Here is a 15,983-nt window from a genome sequence, read left to right as displayed (position 1 = left end):
TGTATTTTACCTTAAAAAAATAAAAAAAAAAACCCAACAAAAAACCTCTATATTTCTTCTTTTAGTCCACTGAGAAGGCCTAGAAACTATGACCAACATGGCAAAAACAAGCATCCCTAGCATCCAGATTGTGGATTTGAAATACCATTTCCCATTCAAAGAAACAAAGCTCATTAGGTCAGAATGTACAAAAGGAGCATGAAACACCTTGTCATACCATATAGCAAGAAGGCTATCAAAGACCATTAAGGGTCAACATCAAAAGAACTCAAAAGAAACAACATAAAGAGGTTAATACTGGTTAAAGATGAGACATTCTGAACTTCAGTAAGGATAGCAACTATAACAGTTTTGAATACATTAAATACATAGATTAATGATACTGAAATTTTAAAATTTGTTTGAAAATAAAACGAGTCAATAACAAGGGAAGGCTAGCTAAACGAGACTGGCCACCGGTTGGTTGATAACTGTTAGATCTGGGTGGTGATTACATGGTGTATCACTCTGCCTACTTTCATATATATTTTAGATTTCCCACTATTAAAAAAATAGCGTGTGAGGACATAAAAATAATTTTTATTTAGAAAAATTAATTATAAATTGAGATAACGATTACTTTTCCTACCTAAGCAGTATACATTTAAGCAATTCTGTGTAGAATGGTAAGAACAGTATTCATCCTTAAGAGGTTAGTTTTAAAGCACTAGTTTAAAATAGCATTTACATTTTATCAAATATATCTCACATTGTAAGACAATTAACCACTTTAAACGTGTAATTTGAGAGAATCCTTAACATATGAACAACTTACCTTTCAAAAGGTGCTTGGACTCTCTTAATTACATGATAAACAAGTATGTCTTTTGCCAACATATATTTATCACTTAATGATGTTATAAGTCTTAGGCATCCAATAAGCTCTAGGTAGTTATAATATTCATTTATTAAAGAGTTTAAGTCAGTCATAGTTGCTGCAGTATTTATCTGTAATGAAGAAGAAAATACACCCAGTTGACTCATTTACTTGTGAAAGATATTTACATTTCAAATGACACATTACTTTATACTCAATTACTTTCCTAGAATAAATGTCTGATAATCCAGTTTAATAAATACTGTATATTTCTGCCAAAACCTAGGTTTCAAGAAATCTAGACTATAATGCCACTTTAATATAGGAAATTACTTCCATAAAAGGCGGTAACTGACATAGAACAGTTACATAGCACTAGAGAGGCAAGAAAGAGGACCTGCAGAGATTTCATGAAAGAAAGAATAGCTGAGACAAAAAAATGGATACACTCAAGAGTATTTGAGGGAACAGCATAAACAAAGATATACTTAACCATTTATGTGCCAGACACTTCCACATAGGTTAGCTCTTGAACAAAGTTACAGAGGGAGAAAGATAAAATTAGAAGGCAGTCAAAGTCCATTTGAATGGAAAATCTCCTTGGTATTTCTTTCCTCCAAAAAACTCTTCTTCCAGGTATTTACATGATTCCCTCAATTATTTCAGATCTCTCCTGTGATCTCAGAAGTTTTTCCTGACTACCCTTGTTCAAACAACCTTCACACTCTAATAGTTGGGTATATGTTCTCATCCTCCCAAACCCATCACCCTAAGTTTTAGCTGGGCATATGGCCAAACTTTCCTTAAAGCTAGTGTGGCCTTATGTGACTAAGAGCTGTCCAATGGGACATGAGTGAAAATGTGTCAAATTTTCCTGCACTCTACTTCCACTTTCTCCCTGTACAGCAAACTTCAGCTGTGAAGACAATATCCTAAATGGTTACAAAACAAGAGGAAGGAATCCAATTCTCTGGGTGACTTGGTGTATCACAATTGTACCTCTAAAACAGGAGCCATTTCTGTAAAGGCCAGATAGCATTTTATGCTTTGTGGGCCATATGGTGCTTGTCACAACTACTAAACTCCACAACTGTAGTGTAAAAGCAGTCACAGACTCATAACAAATGGGTGTGTTTGTGTTCCAATAAAACTTTAAAAAGGCAGCAGGCAAGACTTGGCCTACAGCTATAGTTTACCGAGCCCTAATCTAAAATCTAGATTTTAGAAAAAAATAAATATCTGCCTTTTTTGAGCCATTGTCTTTTGGGTCTCTTTGTTACAGAAGCTTAGCCTATGCTTTAACTTACTATACCCCAAGCATTATCTTGGAAAAGATATCCTTCCTCTTATTCTGTTCTATTTTTATAATATATTTTGCTACATGACAGTATATTATATATTTATTTACCTTGTCGTTCCTCTAATATGTAAATTCCAAGAAGGCAGGGGCTTTGTTTGGTTCACTACTTTATCTTCAGTGATAAAACAGTATGGGATACAGGGAGTTCCCTGGTGGCACAGTAGTTAAGATTCCGCGTTCCCAATGCAGGGGGCCCGGGTTTGATCCCTGGTCAGGGAACTAGATCCCACATGCATGTCGCAACTAAGAGTTCCCATGCCACAACTAAGGAGCCCACCGGCTGCAACCAAGGAGCCCGCCTGCCACAACTAAGACCTGGCAGAACCAAATAAATAATAAAAACAAACAAAAAACCGTATGGGGTACATAGCACCTTGTAGATATATCTGTTGACTAAATCAGTGAAAGAACACTGGCTAGGAGTACAAAAACTGGAGTTAGTAAAGCCATGAGGAGAGCTCTAAGTGCCCTAATGAAGAACTCGAACTCCATTCAATAGAGAATCAGGTGAAAGAATCATACTGAAGAAGATGATTAGAATAATATCTTAATTGTTTAAACTTAGATATAACCTGAGTTTGGTATAGTAAGCATACTAGAAATAAGAAGGAAAGGCCACTGTTAGAGACAGATGACTTGACACAAACTGATAAATGGAGTATGGAAGAATGAAAACAACCCTGTCTCCAGAATAACTTGGAAATAAGAAATCTCTTGAAAAGAAAAGGAAAATCAGGCAAAAAACCAAATTCTGGGAAAAAAATTAGTTCCGTCCTAAACATGCTGTGCTCAGTTTGGTAGGAAGACCCAGATCTTATCTGGATATAAACATCTAGGGGCTCAAAAATACAGGTCTGGAAATCATCAGAAAGGTTATAGATGAGAAAACTCTTTCCAAATAGTATAGAAGGAGGACTGTTAAGACAACACTGAAAATTACCTAAGTTTTAGGGGTAGGAAGAAGAAGCATCAAAAAAGACAGTAGTAGTCGAAAGTAGGAGGGAGTAGATATTATAGAAAACAATAGAGATGAATTCAAATACAGTGGTGATTGCAGAAGTCAGAGGAGATGAGGAATTAGGAAAGAAAGGCCTTTGCATGTGGAGATTTAGATCCCTGCATATCAGCAATGAACTAGCTAACTCAGAAGAGTAGTGGTGGGAACAGAAGTCTGACTGCAAGTTAAATGAGTAGGAAAGAGGAAGTGGAGACAATGAAGTTAAAGTACATTTTTTCTGGTAAAGAGGAGAAAAGAAAAACTAAATTGAAGGGTTAAAGGGTCAGTTTAAAATACCATTTTAGAATGAGGAGTCTTGGGCAAAATACATAGAATTATTAAAATAACACATTTCGAGGTTTCTTACTTTCTGGTTTAGAAACTTGAGGCTTAACAAGATTAACCCAACATGCCCAAGGTCACATAGCTTATATCAGTTATTTCAAAGTAAAATCTGACTTCTGAGCATTTGTTTTTAACCATTTAACTATACTGCCTATTAACTGAGACAATGGATAGAGTAGGCTTAAGTATGGGACAAGTTAAGGGAAGAAAAGTTGAATTGGATTTCATTTTCTCAACTGTTTCATTACTTTCTAAATCAGTAACACATGGGCAATGTTACTTATAGGATATTATGATAAGTAAACTGAGTTTGTACAGATAACATGTGTAGTACAGGGCTTAATAAATGGTAACTATTTTGAGGGGAGGAACACTGAGTCTCCCCAACTGTTTCCACAGAGAAGAAATTCAGCCTGGTCTTTCTCTCCACCCATCACTCATATCTCCCTGTAGGAGGAAGGATAAATTTTCTGCTGGTAACCATCCTTTCTTCAGCTCCACTGACGACAGGAAAGTGCACTTTCATCTGCTCTTGAGCATGCAACAAGGAACCTGCCTTATGTTGTCCCTGGCAGGGCAGATAAATCCATCTAGTTCTGAGGAGTGTTAGCAAGCCATTCTGACCACAGATCTAAGTCACATTATCCAATTGATTTTATCAACATTAAACATGGCACTTTGATCTCTAGCTGCCTGCCCTTTACATCTGTCTCTTAAATGGTTGTTAATTTTGTTGGTAAACAAAAATATTGACACCTCTTAACTACTCCACAAAGAGTATTATTCTATTGCAGATCCATCATTTATATTCAAATACACCTAGAACATAGTCTACATCTGAACAGACAGGTACATTTCTTACCCTGATTATAATCTGTGCCACATCAAAGTCTGAGACGTCGTCTAAAATTGGTTGGGTACTTTCTGGTCCATAAACAAGGCAGTTAAACAAGGTTTTAGAAAAGAAACCAGGTGAAGGACCACCATGAACCAAAGAAATGGCAAGCATTTTGCCAGCTTCATAGTAAAGATTCTCTTTCAGAGCTGTAAATACAGATAAAATATATCAAATACACTTCATTATTATATAACCATCATATGTAATTAATACATGTATAATAAATTAAAAATTAAAAAATCCAAGCATTAGACAAATGTAAAATAACCTAATTCATAGAAGGTATAATAATGTATAAAATATAAATTTCAACTAAAATATACAATTTTACAAATTTTTTTTCTGAATTCAAAGTAACAATCTATTGTAGAAAAATATGTAAATACAGAAAATCTTTTTATAAAATCACCTATAATCCTACCACCATAATAACCAGTGTACACACTTCGGTGTATTTATAATATGTCTCATGTGCATATAAATATATACATAAATAGTTTGGCTTCTGTCTTTTTCCACTTACCGTATTGTAAATTTTTAAAATATACTTGAAATTATTCAAATATACAGTTAATGAATGCATTCAAACTAATTTACAGATGTGCTGCAATGTAAACCATCCCCTTATTACTGGCTAGCCCAGTTTCAACTACATGAGACACAATGTTACAGTCAACATCTATTTACACATTCTTGTTTATATATCTTCGAATATTAGGATAGATTCCTATATACGGTATTAGTGGTTCAAAGGATATGAACAATTTTAAGGTTGTTGATATACAAAATGATACAAATTAACTCTCAACACTATATGCTATCTTACAGTATCATCACAATATTTTTCAATGTGTCATTTAAAATGTTTTAGCTACTTTGATAAGTCAAAAGATATCATGTAAATTTTCCTTTATTTTTTCTAAAAATTCAAAGTAATTTATTAATAAGTAACATTAACAATACCTGAAATAATAATAAAATCTCCTCAACAATAACCTTATATACTACATATTAGTAGTCACATCTTACAGATGAAGAAACTGAGATCCAGAGAGGCTATGCAATTAATCTAGGGAAATAAAGCTACTGAAGTAGATGTGTACAAACTGAACTCAGATTTTGTGACTTAAATTCCATGTACTCTCTCCACTGTACCAAAACTGCCATGAGTTAACATACTGATTACTTGGAGCGTTTTTGTTTTTTTTTAAAGGGAGTATAGAATTAAACTGTGTGTACTATACATAGTACTAATGATCCTTGGTAGTTTCTCAATTATTTCAATGATACTTCAGGCAATGGTGAGGAAGTTCTAAAGAAAACATAGAAGGAAGTCAAATGGGATGATATGTCTTCTCACTCTCTCTCAAATTCCTATTACAGCAAAAGCGGTTATAAAAGCTCCTAAAAAAAGAATGCTAGAATTAACCAGTGTTTTGAGATGCCTGTTTTAACCACATTAATTCCTTACCAGAAGTAAAGACAGAAAAGTACCATATACATAATTCCGTTAAATAAAAAAAAAAACCTCTTGAAAGCAAAAGTATGCTAAAAATCTGTTATATGTGAACCAAAAAATATGTTATACAAATCCTAGGTTGTGAAGAAACATGCCAACTGCAAATTTCAAATATATGAACAAGAAGAGCTCAAAAACTCATTCATCCCATTTGGCCACTCTATTCAAATGAATTAAAATTAAAATAAAGTACATTTTTAAGAAGTTATACTTAATTATGGAATCACTTTAAGGAGGATATTGTCATAAAGAAATTAAGGATATTCTAAAATAAAAAATGTTTCACTACAAAATTTATTTTAAAAAACATCACTTACCCCCTTTTCTGTGATTCTATCATTATTTTAGTAACAAAGTGATTATACATTTTGACCACAGGTATTGAGTATCGATTCTAACCTGCTATCTCTTTCTTAACACATGGTGTATTCAGTATGTACAATAATAAAGAAAATAGTTACCTTGAGAATTGAGAGACAAGTTCTTTGACAAGGACCCTTCAAACAATGGTGAGTTCTCAAGTTGCTGCATTAAGAGACTTAGGAATTCTTGCTTTGATCCAGGCTGCTCTTTTCCAAAATGATCATTTTCATTAACATATGCTATTTCAATTGTATATGAAGGATTAAAGTTTTGATTTCTGAATCCATCTAAGGCACTATTCCAGATATTGGCTTTGTTGATAAATAATCTTTTAGTTTTTTTTTTAATTTGGAATCCTAGCTCTATTATTAGAGTCGAAATATCTCTTCTAAATTTGCTGCCTTGCCTATAAAACATGAATTTAAACATAGAGGTAAGTACTCTAAAGTACTTTACGTGTCACAGCAGTTACACAGCCAAATAAAAAAAGAATAGAAAGAAGTTCTTCCCCAACTCCCACCCAAAAGCAAACAATGGCCGCCAGTGGAACCAAAAAGTTATTTGATAACCTTAGTTCTAAATTCTTGATTCCCTCTATCCAATCTTCTACCAAATTAAAATCACCTAACGTTATACAATTCACTGGATTTAGGTATAAGAGTCAAAAGTTCAAACTCTTACCTCTCTGGACATACTTGCTTAACTGCATCTTTTTTTTTTTTTCCTAACATCTTTATTGGAGTATAATTGCTTTACAATGGTGTGTTAGTTTCTGCTTTTAACTGCATCTTATTTCATTTTCACCAGATCCTTTAAAACTAGAGCAAATGTAATCTCTGCTTACTGTATGAGAGAACTATATTTTTAAGAGGTCACATATTTTAAACAGAACTCACACTCCTTTAAATAGTACTTTTCAGTTTATACTATTAATTCTCAAAGCGTGGCCCCAGACCAGCGACAGCAGCAGCTGCCGCGCCTGGAAGCTTGTTAGAAATGCAGCTTCTTAAGCCCCGCAGCAGATACACAGAATCAGAACCTCTGAGCATGAGGCCAGGCAACCAGTGTCCTAACAAGACCTCCAGACAATTATCTGGGCTAACTCAATTGTTCCCTGCCTCAGTTTCTCCATCTGTAATTGGAATTAATGTACTCAAAATAATCCTGTTAGGGGCAATGTCCATGGATCATCCTTCTACATCAGATTAGGGACTGCAGTTTGAAAAATACCCTTCCAAACTACTCTGAGAACAGCTAATACTCTAAGTGTATATAGCTACTTCCTGTTATAATTTTCTCAAAACAAGAGTTTTATATTTTTCTCCAATTCAAAATACACACCTCAGCAGATCTTTACGCTGGGCTCCAGGAGACTGTCTGGGTAATTTAGGTGAGGATTCCTCCAACAAACAATCAGTTATTCCCACATTAGTGTTGGGTAATGTGTGTTTTTTGGCTTTTTGGAAATCACCTACAGATTTAAAACCCAACGTTAGTATAACAGGAATATAGGTAGAAACTTTTTAATAATATGCATTTAAATAAAAACATCTTTATTCAAAATGACAAAATATTACCTGAATTGTAAAGAATACCTCTACATTCCAAACATTCCCAATTTTGTTCCCATGATTGTAGTGAGGAACAGGCTAAATGTGTTCCGCGAGAACCACAACACTGACAGCGCTTTATTTCCCATTTGCTGGGGACATAAAGAGAAGCAGATTATTTACATGTGGTATTAACTTAGTCTAATTCCGACCATCAGCACCACTGCACACCTCACTGGCCACCTCACACACACAACCAACCCTTTTACCCAAGGAAGGAAAATAAATTATTTGCTTTGATACTGCATTACTTTTTCCTAAAGTAGTTTTTTTCCCCATTTCATTTATTATGTTGGTAACTTCCTTCTTTAAATATGCTCTATCTTAAAATACCTAAACTAAATATCAGCATGTACATGCACATATACCCAAAGTATGTCTGAAATGGAAGAAGCATTCAGTAAGTACATTATCTTACCTAAAATACTATCTTTCCCATTCAAGGTGAGGAATTATTTCCTGTAACAAGCTTGCTCAGACACCCCAAGTACTGTGCAGCTCAACAGGATCCAGACTTACTACCTGACCTGCATTCATATTCTCTCTCATCTTTTCCCCTCAATCCCCCACTCCCAATGTTTCCCCACTGTGTTGTGTGACACGTGCCAGTCAGCATTCACATTTTCTGTACGGGTGTGGGTTATAGCGTGCAGCCTCCTCTTTGTTTGGTTATGAATACATCCGTCTGTACAGAAATGGATATACTCCCTGAGTGTGTGGATATGTGGGTGATAAGAGACTTAGTTGCATAACTTCACCTCTGGTAGGTGTGGGTGAATCTCCCTCTGTGTGGGTATGGGTGTGTAGGGGTATGTCCTCTATGTGTCTCCCTCTCTTCCCCAGACAGTTCTGCCAACTGATGATGAAGAGAAAGAAAGATGACAGCTAACGAGTGCTTATACATCAGGCCCAGTTCTCACTCTTTACATGTAAAGTTTCAGAAGGTTGGAAAAATTTCAGAAGGTTGGAAAATTTCAGAAGGTTACCTCCATTTTGAAGAAGAGGAAACCAAAGCATAGAGGGGTAAATTGCTTGCCCAAACAAGTTCACACTGCTAGTAAGTCTCAGAGTGAGGCTTCCAATCCAGTTTACCTGGCTTCAGACCCATGCTCCTAACCACTCCACCATGCTGCCTTTCAGCAAAATTACCTTCCTATCACTAGGATGAGAGGGAGTGAGACTGCAAAGAAAGCATTCAGATAGCAGGACTCCGTGTCCTAGGAGAAAAGGCAAAGTAGCTGCCAGAAAGAAAAGGGAGTTTGGTAGCAAATGATTAGGTGACCAGAGGTATACAAGAAATATGTATATTAGTTAATCAAAATAACCTAAAATGAATTTAGAAAATATCATTATTAATGAATATATTGCTTCTTAGAACTCTAAAGTGCTTTACTGTCTACAAAGCACATTTATATACATTAATCTCATCTCTACCTCAGCACAACACTTGAGCAGGGTATTTTTATGTGTTTACAGATGAATAATCAGGGTCACCAGATCAAGTAACTTAGGCAAGAATACACATTACTTGACATCTTCAATGAGACCTCCACCCTTAATGAATCTTTAGTCTAATGGCAAAGACAAATTTAAACAATGTCAACTCTATTGTAACAAGCACAATGAAGGGAAAACCCAGCCCAGAACAGGGAATCAGGAATAGTAAGAGTTTCTTAGGGGAAACTTTCCAAAGCTTACAAGACTTCAGCTGAGTCTTCCAAAATAAGTAGTACCTCACCTAGCCAAATCACTTTCCATAAGAGATAAGGCTCCCAATATTCTGCTCTGCACTTTAAGTTTCAGTTTGTCATATTCATTAAGACTATATAACAGGGATAAAAATTTATCAAAATTTCCTATAAAAATTTCAACAAAATTAGATTTGTTACTTTTTATCCTGCATCTTAAAAAATAAAGATACTCTTGATTTCTAATACCCCACACAGTATAGTGTACAGAGAAGGCAAAAAACGATTGTTAACATTATAGCCAATGTCTACGGATACTACAAAAGAGTAATCAATAAATTTCAAATGCCAAGTCCTTTTTATAGTGATCCAAAACAAACACTGATAGATTAATCTAGTTTCTTAACCTCTAGAACAGTGTCTTCCAATAGAAATATAATGTAAATCATATATGTAATTTAAACTTTCCTAGTAACCAGATTTAAAAAGGTAAAAGAAACAGGTGAAATAAATTTGAGTATTTCCAAAACATAGTCATTTTGTTTGGCATGTAATCAATTTAAAAAATTATTAACAAGATACTTTAAGGTCTTTTTTTCTTACTGTTACGGGCTGAATTCTGTCACGCCCAGAATTCATATGTTGAAGACCTAACACCCAGTACTTCATAATGTGACTGTAGTTGGAGATAGGGCCTTTAAAGGGATAATTAAGATAAAATGAGGCCATATGCGTGGGTCCTAATCCAATATGACTGGTATCCTAATAAGAAAAAAAGATTAAGGCACAGACAGAAGGACACAGCTGGAAGGGAGCCATGTGCAAGCCAAGGAGAGAGGCTTCAAAAGAAATCAAACCTGCCGATGTCTTTATCTTGGATGTCTAGCCTCTAGGATTCTGAGAAGAAAAATTTCTGTTGTTTAAGCCACCCGGTTTGTGGTATTTTGTTATGGCAGTCCTAGTAAACTCAGACACACATTAGTCTTTGGTGTGTATTTTACACTTACGACACCTCTCAATTTGGAATAGCCACATTTAAAGTGCTCAGCAGCCACCTGTGGTTACTGGCTACCACAGTAGAGCTCTAGAAAACAGAGCCTCATGAAAACACACCACAAAAGTTACAGTTATGCCAACTGCAATAATTTCTCTGTAAACAGATGTAAATATACACTTAATAAATATACCTCATCTCAAGTTAAAATTTCAAACATCCTAAGAGCAAAAGTACATTTCAGTAACTAGAAAACCTACTTTCTCAAGCTGAAGGTTTAAAAAAGGACACTAAGCACAACTGAACTTCCCCATATACCTGTCAGGCACATTATAGTCTCGCCCTTCTTTGCAACGACATCTTCGGACATCACAATGCTCATAGTGCTGCAGAAGCTCTTGATAAGCATTTTCCTCTAATTCCCAAGATGCATCTCTGTAAATGAAGCAAGATATAAAATATACTTTGGCCTAAAATGTTACATAAAAGGACTGATAATGAATCTAAAAATAAAAACTCTTCTAAAAATAAAAACTTAGGAACAAGGATAAAACTTGTTCTTTTTAGGATTAATCATTCACTTCAAGATATAAATCCCTTAGTGTCATTTTATCCTACAGTTAATTAGTCTCACAGTGAATTTTAAATGCTAAATGAAAAATTAAGTAGAAATTTTCTGAAACTTACATTTTTCCTAATATTTTACTTCCAATTTTTTGAATTTCAAGTTTAGTACCATATTTCTGGATTCCTCACCTTTAAGTATTAAGAAAATTCTTCTTATACATTTTAAACCACATCTCGATTCTCTCAAATAATTTATACATACCATTTTGAAGCCTATTATACTTGTGTATCAATCAATCAATCAATATTGTACACAAGTGAGGTGTACAATTATTAAGAGACTATAAACAACTAATGAGACGTTTAAGTCACAGTACCTGGTTCTCAAGAACTAGCAATCTGGGGAGGAGGAAAGGTGGCGGGGATGGTTTTACATTTCCCTATTTGAAATGGCTGCTTGTCCATGAGTCATTAATCAGACATAAATGATTATTTCCATTGTTATTAAATCCTATATTTAAAACCTCTTTTCATCAAAAGGCTAAATGTTACTCACTTTTCAGGAATATGAATTCCCATTCTCAACATCTCTTCCTGAAATATATCACTATTATTGCATATTGTGCACCTAAAGAAAAACACTCCTGCATTTATTGCTTGAACCTATAGTGGAAAATAGAAAATATATGATTAATAATTTAACAGGTTATCAGGTTATGAATTATATAGCTAATAGAACGTGTGTGCTACTTTTCACATATATATTATGGAAACTTATTTTTTATGTTTGTGGTTCATAAACTTTGATAAACTAAGTTACCCCACTGCTAAAATTTGGGGATATTTCTCCCAATGGGAAAAAAAATTAAGCTAATGAATTGACTGTTCTTTACATCTATCACCCATATGTGTTTCTCAACCCTTTGTATCTAACGTCATTTCTGTTCCCAAATATTGTGTTGTCCATCACTCTCTGTGAATAAAACAGTAAACATCTTCAGTTACTTCATCTAGGAAGGATGTTTAAATAAATGTTACATATAAAGCATCATTGGTTCTGTTTTTAACTCAATCTCTGTAAGTTTTCTTCCTAAGGGGGAGAAGCATAAAACCTATTCTCACTGCTTCAGCAAATAAAAATACAGAAGCAGCAGAAAGAGAGAAAGAGTAGCCAATCACCAGTTTAAAAAGCTAGTAGCACACACTCATTTAATAAATATTTAATCCCTACTATAGGCGCCAAACACTATGCTAGTACCAAAAATAGAAACATAAAATGACTTAGATCCTGTTTCAAGGAATTCTTGTGAGTAGGCATATACTATAAAAGTATTATTAGTTTTATTATGCATTTATTTATTTATTTATGGCTGCATTGGGTCTTTGCTGCTGCACGCGGGGTTTCTCTAGTTGCAGCGAGTGGGGGCTACTCTTTGTTGCGGTGCACGGGCTTCTCATTGTGGTGGCTTCTCTTGTTGCGGAGCATGGGCTCTAGGTGTGCAGGCTTGAGTAGTTGTGGCGCACGGGCTTAGTTGTTCTGCGGCATGTGGGATCTTCCCGGACCAGGTCTCGAACCCGTGTCCCCTGCATTGGCAGGTGGATTCTTAACCACTGCGCCACCAGGGAAGTCCTAAAAGTATTTTTTAAAAAGTATCTATGGAAGAGAGGGCTTCCCTGGTGGCGCAGTGGTTAAGAATCCACCTGCCAATGCAGGGGACACGGGTTCGAGACCTGGTCCAGGAAGATCCCACATGCCGCAGAACAACTAAGCCCGTGCGCCACAACTACTGAGCCTGCGCTCTAGAGCCCACGAGCCACAACTACTGAAGCCTGCGTGCCTAGAGCCCGTGCTCTGCAACAAGAGAAGCCACCGCAATGAGAAGCCCGCGCACTGCAACGAAGAGTAGCCCCTGCTCACTGTAACCAGAGAAAGCCCGCGTGCAGCAACGAAGACCCAACACAGCCAAAAATAAATAAATAAATTTATTTTAAAATAACTAAACAAATAAATAAAAAGTATATACAGAAGAGAAAGGAAGAAGTACTTAAGTTTATGTAAGAGCCTGACAAAAATGTCACAGGGATGGTACGGTCAAAGCTAAGTTTGAAAGAAGTAGGGGTTTGCCAGGAAAATAGGACAAAAGACAATACAAGGAGAGGGAATAGCATATATCAAGTCTCAGTGGCAAAAGAGTACATGTGATTGGGGAACTAATAATAATATACTTAGAAATTACATGCTGATCATACTGAACTAGGTAATTAAAATAGACAGGTAAATCAAAGTCAGTAGTGTGAAGAATTGACAGAGAATAAGGCATGCAGGAGTTAGTGGCCTCCAGCAAAAGTCTAGTTTAAAAAAAAAAAGTGTCTGAAGTGAAATCACAAAGGGTTTAAGGCAGAGGGTAGCAACAAAAAAGGATACACCAAAAATATTAAGCAGACCTGACAGACTTGGAGAATGATTTGTGGATGGTGAAGAAAGAAGTGGACAAAGAGGAATCCAGGTTCAAACAACTAGCAGGTAGCACACACATAACATGTGAGAGGGAAGCAACAAGTTAATGAAATCTCTGCTGAACCTAAAGGATCTTTGAGCAATTGTACACAGATACCAAGATCTTACTAAGTATAGGATATGATACAAGGAAGTGTCTAGCACAGAGAAAAGAAAAACAGCATAGGACATATGAAAGATACCAACAAGGCCACAGCAATGATGGAGACATCCAAACTAAACAAGAATAGTGACAATTCTCTGCATACAGAGTGAAAAATCAATTTCTTTGATATTAATCTATAGTCTCTCCTCACAAAATCCCAATGTATATAGCATTTGTAGTGGTCACAAATGAAATTTGCTTAACCACATACAATTCTCATCCTACTGCATAGGTTTGTTCTTCCTTCAACTCTTTTATATTAATAGAGTTCAGAGATTAAAAAAAAATTTCTTTGGGTATTATTATAGCTACCTAAACAGGGCAGACTCCATTTACTATTTCAGTTAAGACTTGTATCAGAGTGGAAAAGCCACTGGAGTTCCTTTAAGGAACATGACTCAAGAATTAGCTCTGTCCTGGTGTGCTCTAACCAAGTAATAATTGCTTGCTTGTTAATATTTATATCACAGACAGGTGTCCATGGGGCCATGACCTTATATCTGCATAAAGTAGACCTACATTTTTGTTAGTAGTACTATTTCTAGTTTTTAATGACAGAATTAGAAACTTGATATTTTTGGAGTTCACAAAAAGTCCTATGAATACTAGGTCAAATTTGAGAACCTCTCTCTGTTTCATTATTAATGCATAATGAGGCAAATTTATTTGTCCTGAAAAATAACATACTATTATTACAAAGTTAACAAGATGATACATTTGGCAGCAATTACATTCAATTCATTCAAATACAAACCCTGAATTAAGATAAATTACCTTTTAAAGATTCTCACATAATGTGAACTTCTTCCTCAATAGGTAAAGATAGCACTTCATGATGTTTATGAACTGCACTCTCTAGATCCCTTTACAAACACTTCTTTGTAAGAATGAACAGGATTTCTAATATTTACCCAACAAAATAGGCTTCATCCTACCACTTTTAACTGATAACTAATAATAACTAACTAATACTAAGAATAAGAGTTCAAGGCTCATACAAAAAAACAGAAAGTAATCAAGCTTTACTACTTTGACTACTGGTAGTACTTTTAAGATTTTGTTGAAATATAAGAGGATTTACATCTCCTAACTTAAAAAAAAGAACTTTTGTAGTTAATTTGTAATCAATAATAACATTTCATTTTACTGAACAATAATAAAAGCCAAGCTTTAAAAAACAGTATAAACTTAAGTGAACCCTTTGTCACTTGGCATTCTATCAACTATAATTGTCTATCGATTGGCACTTTCACACATTTATACTATATATTGGACATTATTAATAACTGGGATCTTTTTAAAATTTTAAATTATCTTCTGAATTGAAGAAACTAAATTGTTTAATGTGCGTTTTATGATATTTCATTTACTTGAAAACTTGTCGTCAGGTTTGACATACAAGGTGGCTCTCAAAGAACTAATATTAATATCAATTCATTAGACAGTAATCAGTTTACTGTCAAAAAGTTATGATAAAGTGTTTACTACAGCTAAAAAAACAGACCTCTTAACATTAAATTATCTTAGCTTACAGTTAATTATTTCACATATCTTGGTTTTCTAAGCTTAAATATATAAATGAACTTGGGAATTAAAATCTGTGTATTATTCATTGTGAAATACAACAAAATCCTTGGGTAAAAACAACAAAATTTTTAAAGTGTAAATATACATTAAAAGGTAGTATCTAAAGTATTTATTAAAACATTAATTGTACACTTCAATAGGGTGAATTTTATATGTAAAATTTGATTCAATAAAGCTGTTTTAAAAAGTTATAAGTAGTAAGAGCTAAAATACACATCAATTTTTTCTAATTTAAAATTCAAATCAGCAAGCAACAAATTTTATACCAGAAAAAGCTGACAAAACATCTTACCTGTAAACAGTCTCTATGGAACCAAGCATTCTTACAACAAGGACTTCGTAATATGCTGTAAGTTGGAATAGGCTCAATAAATTCCAAGCAAATGGTGCATGGTAAGGAGTCTCTATAATTATTAGATGTAATTATCTGAACAGGTCGATGGTTCCAACAAAATGACCTAAAAACGTATATTATTTTAAAACATCTAATAAATTATACAGCACAACTAGACTAGCTTTACAATTCACATTTATAA

The 15,983-nt window shown here is 34.6% G+C and overlaps 1 protein-coding gene across 4 annotated transcripts in view; it reads right to left on the bottom strand.

Moving 5' to 3' along the window:
- Positions 1-15,983, bottom strand: part of G2E3 (G2/M-phase specific E3 ubiquitin protein ligase) — a 57,255-nt gene that overhangs the window by 13,137 nt on the left and 28,135 nt on the right. For 3 of the 4 annotated variants that reach the window (XM_036842674.1, XM_036842678.1, XM_036842676.1), the window contains 8 exons: positions 15,740-15,905; positions 11,754-11,860; positions 10,949-11,065; positions 7,916-8,040; positions 7,680-7,809; positions 6,437-6,744; positions 4,421-4,602; positions 815-987 (listed from right to left, as the gene is read on the bottom strand). In XM_036842674.1, the coding sequence (XP_036698569.1) occupies positions 815-987; positions 4,421-4,602; positions 6,437-6,744; positions 7,680-7,809; positions 7,916-8,040; positions 10,949-11,065; positions 11,754-11,860; positions 15,740-15,905 (1,308 nt within the window). The remainder of the gene's footprint in view (positions 1-814; positions 988-4,420; positions 4,603-6,436; positions 6,745-7,679; positions 7,810-7,915; positions 8,041-10,948; positions 11,066-11,753; positions 11,861-15,739; positions 15,906-15,983) is intronic. The other variant, XM_036842675.1, reaches the window with a different exon arrangement.

This window comes from Balaenoptera musculus, chromosome 2, assembly GCF_009873245.2.
Source record: "Balaenoptera musculus isolate JJ_BM4_2016_0621 chromosome 2, mBalMus1.pri.v3, whole genome shotgun sequence".
Classification (NCBI taxonomy): domain Eukaryota; kingdom Metazoa; phylum Chordata; class Mammalia; order Artiodactyla; family Balaenopteridae; genus Balaenoptera; species Balaenoptera musculus.
Note: the sequence above shows the minus strand (reverse complement) of the source record. Positions and strands in the feature narration are given on the sequence as shown.